At 41.0% G+C, this 14375-nt stretch overlaps 1 protein-coding gene across 50 annotated transcripts in view; it reads left to right on the forward strand.

Moving 5' to 3' along the window:
• Positions 1 to 14375, forward strand: part of LOC141051825 (uncharacterized) — a 91254-nt gene that overhangs the window by 32522 nt on the left and 44357 nt on the right. For 37 of the 50 annotated variants that reach the window (XM_073548856.1, XM_073548858.1, XM_073548876.1 and 34 more), the window contains 11 exons: positions 6676 to 6705; positions 7260 to 7289; positions 7908 to 7928; positions 9604 to 9633; positions 10751 to 10780; positions 11197 to 11226; positions 11658 to 11687; positions 12178 to 12207; positions 12672 to 12701; positions 13157 to 13186; positions 13799 to 13828. In XM_073548856.1, coding sequence (XP_073404957.1) covers positions 6676 to 6705; positions 7260 to 7289; positions 7908 to 7928; positions 9604 to 9633; positions 10751 to 10780; positions 11197 to 11226; positions 11658 to 11687; positions 12178 to 12207; positions 12672 to 12701; positions 13157 to 13186; positions 13799 to 13828 — 321 coding nt within the window. The remainder of the gene's footprint in view (positions 1 to 6675; positions 6706 to 7259; positions 7290 to 7907; positions 7929 to 9603; positions 9634 to 10750; positions 10781 to 11196; positions 11227 to 11657; positions 11688 to 12177; positions 12208 to 12671; positions 12702 to 13156; positions 13187 to 13798; positions 13829 to 14375) is intronic. The other 13 variants (XM_073548904.1, XM_073548868.1, XM_073548874.1 and 10 more) reach the window with 13 other exon arrangements.

The raw sequence follows: 14375 nt of genomic DNA on the forward strand, positions 1-14375 counted from the left end.
CAGAATCCAAGAAACGGGTTTCTACCCAACCGTGACAGACAGATACGGCCTGTTTGGATGTAAATGAAAGATAATTTGGTAAGAAAACATATGATACTTCTGTCAACATACTGTGAGCCCCGCAGCCAGAGTTATGGCTCTTATAAGTTTTTAGCAACTTTCAAAAGGGAAGTGCATTCCATAGCTCCGTCCACCCAGTGAGGTCACCCAGGGAAAAGTATAAGGCTAGGATGCCTATTTAGCAATTTGTCATTCGCCTGGAGTGACAGCTAGGAAGCTGTGCTGATAGACCATTTTCCCTTGGGGAAGGTGCCCCACCCCCCTCCTCCACATGGCGTGCCATTGACTGTGATATGTAAGTTTCATATTTTAATCCATTTTATTTTGTAATTGTCTGTATATGTTGTAACTTGTCTCGTTTGTAACATCTTTTATATTTTTGTAAACACTGCCTATATTTTCTGGAGTAAATCTATGAAATTTACTAGTATCGCTTTCCTTGCTCTATAACCTACAGCCATGTTCCCCTCGCTAAAATTTATGCTACCTTTTGGGTTGACTCCTGACCTGATATAAATTTTTATGTAGAACGAGGAGATGGTGGCAGCAAAGTTTTCTGGGGTATTGGGGAGACCCTGGCAGTGATGGTACAGAGGTTGTATGTGTGTATTTCCTGCCTGAGACTGGGGATATACATACAGCCCTCACTGCAGAGTGCTCAATAGCCAGTACACAGCAAGGCAGACTTTCTGGTGGCTACTTATCCTAGGTGTAGTTCCATGACTGACCTGAGGGTAAGAGGGGCACCAGAAAGCTGCAAGTTCCAAAACCGGAACTGAATGTGGAAACAAAAGTTGTGGGTGGAAATATTACCCACAACCACTAATAAATAGTAAATTTGTGACCATTGATGGGATACAATAAATCCCAGACATCTGGGGGACAACCACACACCCCCAGTTCATGATGCATACGTCAAGAAGCACCTTGCTAGGAGTGGCAGAAGACACTAAATAAAAAATATAAATAAGGTACCTTCGCCACTCGGGGTCGACCGTGCGGAGGATGGAAAAACCGCAGCTAGTAGATGCAGAGCACTATGGCGGTAATGTGCACAGGGTTTAACTGCACCCAATGTGCACTGAAGCAAACTCTGTTATATTCACAGAGCCGCAGGCAAAAGCATAAGCAAAACGCCGAGTCTGTTCAGGGTCACAGAGTCTCAGCGATGCAGACACGGTATTCACGGTCACAGGAGTAGCCTTAGACAGCAGGACTACTCCGTTTAGACCTACCGTTAAATAAGGTGCGAGGCGTCGCAACCGCGGACGCAGAGAAAAGCTGCAACTGCAGCGCGGCAAGAACTGAGCCGCTGGCAAGGCGCTGCAATAACGCTGGCGCAATGCAGATGCTAAGCTGCTGAGCAAGATGGAGCATATGCGCGCTGGCGCTAGCGCTGCTACTGGCTGAACCCAAACACTCACACAATCGTATTATCAGAGGGAAGGGGTTTCTTAATAAGTCAGTCACCAGCCCAAGCATCCGTCACCATACATACAGCAGCAGTATGAAATACTAGCGCATGGCGGAACAGCCATGCTCGCTTTTTATACCAAACGGGACCTTCCGGAAATCTCCAAGGCTCCAGGAGGAGCCAATAGGATTAGACACATGACCTGAGCACGTGACTCCTGAACTCCAAAGGGAGCTCGTCCCATGAGCATGCTCAGTGGAGGGAACAGAGGACTTAGTCTCTGGAGAGAATTGCCGCAAGGCACTCTCCTCTGCAATCTCCTCTACCGCAGATGAAACGCAGGAGACTGCAGAATGTAAGGGTCTAGATTTCAGCATAGGAGAGGAAGAAATCAGACTCCTAACACCTAGAATTGGATGGAAACAAAGCGCTGGAGAGTTCTGAAGTGGCCAGCAATGAGTCTGGATCTAAATCCCAATAACCCCTTAAGAACCAAGCCACTTTGTAGGTTAATGACCAGAACTCAATTTTGAAATCTGACCACTGTCACTTCATGTGGTTATAACTCTGGAACGCTTCAACGAATCCCACTGATTCTGAGAATGTTTTTTCGTGACATATTGTACTTTATGATAGTAGTAAAATGTCTTCAAAATTTCTTGTGTTTATTTGTGGAAAAAAATGTAAATTAGGCAAAAATTTTGAATTTCACAACTTTCAAACTTTTAATTTTTTTCCCCCAAATCAGAGCGTTATGTCACAAAAAATAGTTAATAAATAACATTTCCCACATGTCTACTTTACATCAGCACTATTTTTGAAACATACCGTATTTTTTTTTTGTTAGGAAGTTAGAAGGGTCAAAATTTGACCAGCGATTTCTCATTTTTTCAACAAAATTTACAAATCCATTCTTTTAGGGACCACCTCACATTTGAAGTCACTTTGAGGAGTCAATATGACAGAAAATACCCAAAAGTGACACCATTCTAAATACTGCACCCCTCAAGGTGCTCAAAACCACATTCAAAAGGTTTATTAACCCTTCAGGTGCTTCACAAGAATTGAAGCAATGTGGAAGGAAAAAAATGAACATTTAACTTTTTTTCACAAAAATTTTAATTCGGGCACAATTTTTTTTTATTTTGTCATGGGTATCAGGAGAAAACGAACCACAATATTTGTTGTGCAATTTCTCCTGAGTACAGCGATACCCCATGTGTGGAGGAAGACCACTCTTTAGGCGTACAGCAGGGCTCGGAAGGGAAGGAGCACCCTTTGAGGTTTTGAAAGTAAAATTGGATGGAATCAAGAGAGGACGCCACATTGCATTTGGAGAGCCCCTGATGTGCCTAAACAGTGGAACCACCCCCATAAGTGACCCAATTTTGGAAACTAGACCCCCCAAGGAACTTATCTGGCTGTGTGGTGAGCACTTTGAACCCCCAATTGCTTCATAGAAGCTAATAACGTAGAGCTGTGAAAATAAAAAAAATCATATTTTTTACACAAAAATGATCTTTTTGCCCACAATTTTTTATTTTCCCAGTGGTAACAGGAAAAATTGTACCCCAAAAGTTGTTGTGCAATTTGTCCTGTGTATGCTGATACACGATATGTGGGGGTAAACCACTATTTGAGCGCATGGCAGAGCTCGGAAGGGAAGGAGCGCCATTTTACTTTTTCAACGCAAAATTGGCTGGAATTGAGATCGGACGCCATGTTGCATTTAGAGAGTCCCTGATGTACCTAAACAGTGGAAACCCCCCACAAGTGACACCAGTTTGAAAACTAAACCCTCTAGGAACTTATCTAGATGTGTCGTGAGCACTTTGAACCCCCAAGTGCTTCACAGAAGTTTATAATGTAGAGCCATGAAAATAAAAAAATCATATTTTCTCCACAAAAATGATCTTTTTGCCCCCAATTTTTCATTTTCCCAAGGGTAACAGGAGAAATTGGACCCCAAAACTTGTTGTGCAATTTTTCCTGAGTATGCTGATATCCCATATGTGGGGCTAAACCACTGTTATCGCCTTACTGCGATCTTTGAGAGGCAGAATGAACAAATCCACAAAAGGTGAAGAATTGGTTTTATTTTTTACACTGTTCCTCATGCGATATAAGTTATTAGGTGACTTTATTCTTCAGGTTGGTGCGATCACAGCGATGCCCGATTTACCGTATATCCTTTTTTTATGTTTAGCTTCTGTCACACACTGAGGCTGTGTGCCCACGTAGTGATTTTTAAGCGTTTTTGCCACGATTTTCGGCGCAAAATTGCTGCGAAAACATTTAAAAATCGTGTACAGAACGCCCCCCATGCATTCCTATGGCATTCCGCACATGCTGTGCTAATGCTGCGCTTTTTTCCGCGGCGGAATCGCATTGCGGAAAAAATCGCAGCATGCTCATTCTTTTGTGCAGAATCGCAAAGAATTGCCGCGATTCCGCACCCATAGGAATGCATGAGAATCGCTTATTTCCCGCATGTGGCTATGCCCACCATGCGGGAAGTTGAGCATCTCATGTGCGGTTGGTACCCACGGTGTGGAGGAGAGGAGACTGTCCTCCAGGCCCTGGGTACCATACCCCTGTAAAAAAAAGAATAAAAAATAAAAAATCGGGGTATATTTACCTTCCGATGTCCCGCGCTGCATTCCCGGCCTAGCGTTCCCAGTAATGCCTTGCGGCAAGGCCCTGTAATGACGTAGTCTCGCGTGACTCTAGCGGTCTCACGAGATCGCTATAGCAAAGCGAGACTACGTCATCACAGGTCTCGCAAGGCATCGCTGGGAACGCTGAGGCCCGGGAATGCAGCGCGGGACGCCGGAAGGTAAATATACCCCGATTTTTCTTTATTTTTTTTTAGCATTTTAACATTCTATCTTTTACTATTGAGGCCGCATAGGCGGCCTCAATAGTAAAAACCTGGTCACACTCGTCAAACACTATATTTGACGAGTGTGACCAACCTGTCAATCACTTTCCAAGCGATGCTTCAAATCGCTTGGAAAGTGCTTGAATATCGCACACGAAAATCGCGGCAAAATCGCGATCATAATCGCGGTGAAATCGTGCGGGAAAAAACACGCGATTTCTGGGAAGGAGTGCGGTTTTTAGTGAGCGTTTTAAAACGCTACGTGGGCACATAGCCTAAAAGACACTTATTCGTAAGAAGTTTTTACATCACTATATTTTGAGAGCTATTTTGTTTCCATATTTCAGCTGACAGAGTCATGTGAGGGTTTTTTTTTTGCGGGACAAGCTGACATTTTTATTGGTACCATTTTTGGGCACATGACATTTTTTGATCGCTTTCTATTCCGATTTTTGTAGAGGCAGAATGAACAAAAAACAGCAATTCAGGAATTGTTTTTTTTTTCTTTTTTTCTTTGTTCCGCATGTGGTAAAATTGATAAGGCAGCTTTATTCTTTGGGTCACTACGATTACAGCGATACCTCATTTATATAGTTTTTGTATGTTTGGTGTTTTTACACAAGAAAAACTTATATAGGAAAATTAATTATTTTAGCATTGCTTTATTCTGAGATCTATAACTTTTTTATTTTTTCGCTGATGGAGCTGTATGCCGGCTTGTTTTTTGCCGGACAAGATGGCGTTTTCACTGATACTATTTTTATTTACATTCGTCTTTTTGATTGAGTTTTATTCCACTTTTTCTAAGGTATGATGATAAAGCATAATTTCCTAATTTTCCTGTTTTTTTATTATTATTTTTGAATTTTTTTAACATTTTTTTTAAAAAAAGTTTTCTTTTTTACCTAGTCCCTTTATGGGACTTTCACTTTTTTTTACTTTGATTGCAGTATATTACAGTGCAGTGCATTATACCTATATTGAAAGCTTCTTCTGACACCATGCTGTGAGCATGGTCTCAGATCCTTTCCGTAGCTCGATGACCCGGGTCATCATGGCAATGGCTGGGCCCCACGATTACGTCGCAGGGACGCCAATCTGAAGGCAGAGGGAGCACCCATCCCTCTGCCTCCCTCCTGAACGCTGCGATCACGCTTGATCGCAGCAATTGGGGATTAACAGTGGACGCCACTCCTGGCTGTTAGTGCAGATGCTCTGCCACTGGCAGTGCTGAGCTCCTGCATTAGCCGGGCCGGAGGTGCTGAAATTTCAACATCTCCTGCGCGGCTGTGATCGGTCAGTCAGATCACACCCGGCCATGACGGACTGTGTCCTTCAATGGACATTATAGGGTTAAACAAAGAGTTCTTAAAATTGCTTTTAGGACAAAGCACCTTTAAATATGAGAGACCTGGAACAGTTTGCAAAAGAAGAGTGGTCCAAAATTCCAGTTGAGAGGTGTAAGAAGCTTCTTGATGGTTATAGGAAGCGATTGATTGCAGTTATTTTTTCCAAAGGGTGTGCAACCAATTATTAAGTTGAGGGTGCCAACAATTTTGACCGGCTCATATTTGGGGTTTTGTGTAAAATTATGCTCAATTTTCCACTCATCTGGATTCTATTGCACATATCTTTTACCCCTTCCTGCATCAGAATGTGAATTAACATCTTGTCCAGCGGTCTGCAAGTGTGGAGGGGGCTCTAGAGTATTTTGCTGTATCAGATTCATCAGGATTCTTCTACTTATTTCTTTAATGATGTTCCCCATACAGGACAATCCCTTTTTAGAAAGTTATCCATATAGTAAACTGATCACATGAAGCCTTTCTGCTAGGACATGCAGTGATCTGTAATCTGGGAGGACCTGAAAGCAATTGTCTGTTTTTCCTACAACATCCCTACAGGAAAAATAAGGCAATACAAAGCTTTCATTGAAATCAATGGGCTGTCTTTGTAATGAGCCAACCTCTACAGGGTGGGCCAGTTATAAGGTTAGACCTGGGTGGGCCGTTTATATGGATACACCTAAATAAAATGGGAATGGTTAGTGATATCAACTTCCTGTTTGTGGCACATTAGTATATGGGAGGGGGAAAACTTTTCAAGATGGGTGGTGACCATGGCAGCCATTTTGAAGTCAGCCCACCCAGGTGTATCCATGTAAATGGCCCACCCAGGTGTATCCATATAAATGGCCCACCCTGTTGAATACTCCAATTAATAAATGAGAATCCTGAATTAGGTACCGCTCTTTATTACCTCCAGATTTCATATAGAATTTATATACCCCATTAATTTTCTCCTTTTCTTTATTCTCTAGGCACAACAGTGTCAACTTCACCAAATACAGGTCAGTCCTTAACATCAATTCCTAGTAATGATCAGTGATACTATGACATTTTTCCAAACCTCTGTTTTCCTAATGTGACCTAAATAAAATTTCCTTCGAATCTGCAAAAGATTCATCTTGAGTCTTCTGGTCCTGTTATTAAAGATATTTCTCTCTCTATCCTAATCTTTTTACATAAAAAAAAACTTGATAGACAATAAACTGATCACAGGGATCGATCCTAGTAAGGGATGTCCAAAATGACTTTTCACATAAATGCATATATCACAAAACTATAATGATAAAAACAAATGAGTATAAATTTGCTATGAAATTCATTTACAATTTACACTGACTTCCCTGCAGCTCCCCCACGGGAGAGGTAAGGCATTACACTGTCATTAATTAAATCAATGGTCTGTCTTTGTAATGAATGGATGTGTCCAGTCCTCTAGAATGCTCTAACTAATAAATTTGGATCCTGAATGAGGAACCGCTCTTTATTATCTCCAGATTTCCTGTGAATTCTATAAACCAGATAACCCATTAATTGTCTCCTTTTATTTATTTTCCAGGCACAACAGTCTCTACTTCCCCTAATACAGGTCAGTCATACACATCAATAACTAGCAATAATCAGTGATTTTCTTGGCCCCTTTCAGACTTTTTTTTCATGTTTCTCCTCATCTCTGAGTAAGAGTCATATTGATTATTCTGGGTCTGTTGTTAAATATCGTCTCTATCTTCTCTTTTTACCAAAAAACAATTCTAGACAGTAAACTAATAACAGTGATCCACTCCGCAAGGATCCCCTGTAATCAGTTGTAATCTTAATTGTCTAATTCAGAGGTAGTAATGGCAGACACGAAAACAACTTGTAAAAAAGGGCATGATGGGTACAAATCACATTATGGGTTATAGATAATTTAGTGACAAAATATACAATTGGTGGAGAAAGATTGAACTTGATGGACCTAGGTCTTTTTTCAGCGGACATAACTACAAAGCTATGTAACTGCAGTGCCCCCGCAGGGGAAATAAGGCAGTACACAATTCTTATTTAAATCAGTGGGCTGTCTGTGTAATGCACAAACGTGCCCAGCCCACTGTAGTTAAAGGCGCTCTCTGTTACATTCTCTGACTAATAAGAATTCTGAATTGGGGATCCTTCTTTATTATCTCCCCATTAATCCTCTCCTATCTTTATTTTCCTGGCACAACAGTCACTACTTCCCCGGGTACAGGTTAGTACCAACTACCATATTCTAGTAATAGTCAGTGTTACAAGTACAGTAGTTTTCGGACTATAAGATGCAGCGGACCATAAGACGCACCCCAAATAGTGGAAAATAGTAGAAAAAAGATTTTTATAAGATAGGGGTCCGTCTTATTGTCCAAATTTAAGGTCTCTTACCTGACGGCCAGCGGTGGTAGAGCGGGGTCACAGGAGGCATGGTCCTTTCCTCAGGAACCCGGCGGCTGCAGAAGTGGGGCAATGCTGCAGTTCCGGGGTGCGATGCTGCGGGTCCAGTGTCAGCGGTGAGACAGAACATGGAGCAGGGTCCCTTCCTCAGGATGCCAGCAGCAGAAATGTGTCCACACCAAGCAGAGCCAAGTGCATCACAGGTTTCCCTGCAGCCATCTTCCTGGAGCCATGTGCCACCGGAGGCTTCAGGAATATGGCCCCCAGAGGCCGTGCGTGCGCAGATTTAGATTGTGGAGGCCATTTTCCTGAAGCTGAGTGCCTCCGAGATTTCAATCTGCGCATGCGTGGCCTCCAGCGGCCATCCTCCTGGAGCCTCCGGTGTCCCGCGGCTTCAGGAAGATGGCCACAGGGAAACCAGTGATGCACTCTGCTCTGCTCGGAGTGGACACTGGGTCTCGACATGAACACCGGGTCACGACGTGGACACTGGGCCGTGGCGTGGACACATTTCTGCCGCCAGCGTCCTGAGGAAGGGACCCTGCTCAGGTGCACTCCGCATCACCCACCGCCGCAGCATCACCAAACCTCTGCCGCCACTGATTCCACTGCTACACCACTGCCGCAACCCCCCGGTAATCCTACGTTCGCACTATAAGGCTGGAGTCACACTGCCATATTTCTCATGCGATAATCGCATCGCACTTCATGGACTGGGCGTCACCTCTCCTGACCTGAGCATGACAGCATAGTGGATTACTATGCAGCTGTCAAGCTCAGGTCAGGAGAGGTGCCGGCCAGGGCAAGTTTTACGATGCAATTCTCGCATGAGCATTAGGGCAGTGTGACTCCAGCCTAAGACAAAAAAAGTGTGTCTTATAGTTAGAAAAATACAGTACATTTTTCCAGACCTCAATTTTCCTGAAAATCTCAAGAAGATTCTTCTGGATTACTGCTATGACTGACAAAGTACATTCACACAGGTAACGTACATACCAGGGAGACAAATACCTGAACCTGACAGGTTTCTGTTCAGACTAGGAAACTGGTGCCCCCACTCGACAACGTCTTACTCTGAATGTCCATGTCCTTAGCAGCTCCTAGGATCACTACAGTAGCAGTTCCCTAAGAAATTTAAAGCTGCATCCAAAAGGTGATAGGACAGATAAACAGAGTAAATGAAAAACACCCAAAACAGACTGAAACAAAGATAACAGAAATAAAATATCCAAAGAAAAGAAGTAATTGTTGTGGCTCAGCAGATACCGACCACAGAACAGAGTCAAGGGTTCGAATCCACAATCATGACAATTACACAGTCCTGATTGAAATTAATGTTCTGTTTTTGCAATGAACAGAAGTGCCTGATCCTCTAAAATGCTCTAACTAATAGATACAAATCCTCAATAAGGGACCACATTTTATTATCTCCAGATTTCCTGTGACTTTTATAATCTCGATAACCCATTAATTCTTTCCTTTTACTTATTTTACAGACACAACAGTCTCTACTTCCCCTAACACAGGTCAGTACCACACATTAATTTCTAGTAACGGCCAATAATCTTTTTAGCCCCTTTCAACAAGCTCATTTCAACAAGCAGAAATGTACTGGATGATTCAAGTTCATCAGATTGTAACATGTGGGATAGGACACAACACTTGTTGTTCCTTCCTTAACACAACACATCTTCAGCCCTACCATTCCTTCCTCCTGGACGATCGCTATGCCCACTGGCTCCATCAACCACAGGGATATCCGGTCCAGTTTTCCAGTTTCGCAGTACACCCAAGATCCATTATCTTTTCTTCACTCGGTTCCACATCCATCTTCCCCTGTGCCTTACTTAGAGGTCATGATGCGCTCTTTAGCTCCTATGTTGGGCCTTGAGCTCCTGATGAAGTCGGAATCTCCACACAGGATTCTTGTACAGCCTCCCACTGCCTTGATCAATAGGTACATTCCGGCAATAGCAGCCCACTGAACTTGAACTTGAGTTTGTTACTGTACTTCACTAACCGAGTTACTACCAGAAAGTGTCTGCTTTTCACTAGCACTACCCCCCACCTGTGGGCTCATCCCAAACATTAACTGTTCTATAATAGTATGTACTAAGCCTATTGTCTTTATCCTCATGCGGGAACACACAATATGCTTATTGTACTTTAAATTGCTATATTAACATTAATTATACTACCCCATGTCGCTTTACATGCTAGATGTACAGAAACGCATGGGGCTTAAGTATATTTTCCTACTTATCTGTATCGGATTCATCAAGATTCTTCTGCTTGTGTTTTTAAGTATGTCCTCCATACAGGAAAATCCCTTTTTTATAAAGGTATCCAGATAGTAAACTAACCACAGAAATCCTTCCTGCTAAGACATCCAGTGATCATCTGTAATGCAGGAGGACCTGGAAGAAATTGTCTGATTTCCCCACACTGCCCCCACATGAGAAATAAGGCATTACACAGCTCTTATTGAAATCAATGGGCTGTCTGTGTAATGACCCGGATGTGCCCGGTGCTTTCGAAAGTTCTAAGTAGAGGCTCCAGAATGAGAGACCGCTCTTTATCATCTCCAGATTTCATGTGGATTTTATATACTCCATTAAATTTCTCCTTTTATTTATTTTCCAGGCACAACAGTTTCTACTTCACCAAATACAGGTCAGTCCGTATCACCAATTTCTGGTTATGGTCAGTGATATTAGTAAATTCTTTCAAATCTATAATTTACTACAAATCTGCCAAATATTCATCTGGATTTTCCTCTTTCAGTTATTAAAGATCTTCTCTATCTTAATATTTTTTATATAAAAATTCTAGATAATAAGCTGATCACAAGGATCAATCCTTGTGGATCCCTGTGATCCAGTGATCATCTGTAACCTGTATTGTCTAGTTTAACTGCAGTGCCCCCGCAGGATAATTAAGGCATCACACAATTCTTATTGAAATCAATGGGATGTCTGTGTAATGCTCAAAGTTGCCCAGTCCTGAATGAGTCACCGCTCTTTATTATCTCCAGATATCCATTGGATTTTATATACCTCATTAATTTTCTCTTTTTATTTATTTTCTAGGCACAACAGTTTCTACTTCACCAAATACAGGTCAGTCCTTACTATCATTTTCTACTAATAGTCAGTGACACTAAGAAATATTTCCAGATCTCTGTTTTCCTACAAATCTGTATAAGATTCATCTGGATTATTCTGATATTTTCTATCTTAATATTTTTTTACATAAAATTTTTTTATAAAAAATAAACTGATCAAAGGGATCAAACTGCAAGGATCATCAGCAATCAGCTGTATTCTGAATTGGCTAAATCAGCTGCAGTGCCCCCACAGGAAAAATAAGGCATTACACAGTTGTTGTTGAAATCAATGGGCTGCCCGTGTAATGCCCAAATCTGTCTGGTTACATACTCTGGCTAATAGATGAGGATTCTGAATGGGGGTAATCCCTCTTTACTATCCCAGTATTAACTCTAGAGTTTTAAACCAGACACAGCATTAATTGTCTCATCTTTATTTTCCAGACACAACAGTCACTACTTCTCCTGGTTCAGGTCAGTCATTAGATAATTTAGGGTTATTTACACACATACAGTAATTCTATGGTACATATTTCACTCACATTTTCTGTTAAAGGGGATTAAACGTTTCAAACTGTCAGGTCATGATAAAGGTCTGAGTGTTGGGACCCGTGTGATTGACCCATTCTAATAGGGGATTCTGGTAGGGGAGTGTCCAAAGATGACTTTACCCATAAATGCACCTATAACAATACTATAATGAATAAAACAATGGAGTATAGATTTACCATGAAATTCATTAACAATTTACACTGCAGCTCCCCCACAGGAGGAGTAAGGAATTACACAACACTTGAAATCAATGGGCTGTCTTAGTAATAAATGGATGTGCCTGGTCCTCTAGAATGGTCTAGCTAATAAATGAGGATGATGCATGAGGGATCGCTCTTAGTTATCTCCAGATTTCCTGTGGATTTTATAAACCAGAAGCCCCATTCATTTTCTCCTTTTATTTATTTCCCAGGCACAACAGTGTCTACTTCTCCTAATACAGGTCAGTCCTACATATCAATATCTAGTAATGGTGATACTACTACATTCTTCAAGACCTTTATTCTCCTACAACTCTGCTTAAGATTTATCTGGATTTTTCTCGTTCTGTTGTTAAATATTTTCTCTATCTTATTTTTTTTCCATATAAAAAAAAATTCTAGACCATAAACTGATCACAAATTTCTAGGCCATAAACTTATCCTTCCGAAAGGATCTCCTGCAATCAGCTGTAATCTGAATTGTCTAATTCAACTGCAGTGCCCCCACAGGAGAAATAAGGCATTACACAATTATAATTGAGATCAGTGGGCTGTCTATGTAGTGCACAAATGTGCCCGGTCCTCCAGAGTAACAGGAGCTCCTTATTACGTATTCTGGCGGATCCCTCTTTATTATCTCAGTATTCCCTCAGTATGGAGTTTTAAAGAGACACCCCATTAATTGTCTCTTATCTTCATTTTCCAGGCACAACAGTCTCTACTTCTCCTGGTACAGGTCAGTCATTAGATAATTTGGGGTGATTTACAAACCCTAGCCGTTGGACATATTCCACTCATATTTTCTATGAAAGGGGATGCCCAGTTTTGAACTGTCAGTTCACAACAGAGTGTTGGCACCTTGGTGATTGATCCATTCTAATGGAGGAAAAAGAGGAGATATCTAAAGATGACTATCCCGTAAATACATTGATCACAAAACTATAATGATTAAATAATGGAGTATAGATTTATCATGAAATTAATTTACAGTTTACATGGATTACCTTGCAGCTCCCCCACAGGAGAAGTAAGGCATTACACAGATCTGATAAAAATTAATGGTTTGTCCTTGAAAGGAGCAAATGTGCCTGATCCTCTAGAATGCTCTAACTAATAGTATCTCCAGATTTCTTATTCATATTTTTATAAACCAGATACCTCATTCATTTTTTCCTTTTATTTATTTTCCAGGCACAACAGTCTCTACTTCCCCTAATACAGGTCAGTCCTACACCAATATCTAGCAGTGGCCAGTAATCTTTCTTTTTATCTCTTTCAGACTTTTTTCATGTTTCTACTATTTTGGTTTTGTTGTTAAAAATGTTCTCTATCTTCTACTTTTTTATAAAAAAAAAAATTCTAGACCATAAACTAATTCAGTTATTCCCTCCGCCAGGATCACTTGTAATCAGTTGTAATTTGAATTGTCTAATTTAGAGGTTATAATGGGAGACACTATAACAGCTATTCAAAAAGGTCCGGATGATTTCCTCAGTACACATCACATTGTGGGTTATAGATAATTTAGCAACAAAAAATGTACAATTGGTGGAGAAAGGTTGAACTTGAAGGACCGAGGTGTTTTTTCAACCTAAAAAACTACATAACTATGAAACTGCAGTGCCCCCACAGGGGAAATAAGGCATTACACAATTCTCATTTAAATCAGTGGGCTGTCTGTGTAATACACAAACGTGCCCGGTCCTTCGTAGTAAAAGGCGCTCTTTGTTACATACTGATTCTTAAGAGGGGATCCCTCTTTATAATCTCTGTATTCCCTATGGTGTTTTAAACCAGAAACCCCATTAATTCTCCCTTATAATTATTTTCCAGGCACAACAGTCTCTACTTCGCCTGGTACAGGTCAGTCATTATAACAAAATAGCATGTTTTTCACACAGAACTCACTGTACATATATATCTCTCAGATTTTCTATCAAAGAGGATGTTGATTTACGAATGGTCAGCTCGCGACCTAGGTTTGATTGTTGGGATCCATGTGATCGATCTGTTTTGATAAAGAAAAAGAGCAAGGGGTGTCCAAAGATGACATTCCCCATAAATGCATTTATTAGAAAATTAAAGATTATAGATTTACCATGAAATTAATTTACAATATACACAAATTTCCCTGCATCTCCCCCACAGGTGAAGTAAGGCATTACATATCTCTTATTGAAAGCAGTGGGATGTCTTTATAATGAATGGATGTACAGTCATGGCCGAAAGTGTTGGCACCCGTGAAATTGTTCTAGTAAATGAAGTATATATCCCAGAAAATTATTGCATGTGTTGTTTTGCTATACATATGTTTATTTCTTCTGTGTGTATATTGGAACAGCAAGAAAAAAAACAGGGAAAAAAAGGCAAATTAGACATAATTTTAAACAAAACCCCCAAAATGGGTCAG

Source organism: Dendrobates tinctorius, unplaced genomic scaffold (genome assembly GCF_039654945.1).
Source record: "Dendrobates tinctorius isolate UK_male_01 unplaced genomic scaffold, ASM3965494v1 ptg000158l, whole genome shotgun sequence".
In the NCBI taxonomy this organism is placed as follows: Eukaryota; Metazoa; Chordata; class Amphibia; order Anura; family Dendrobatidae; genus Dendrobates; species Dendrobates tinctorius.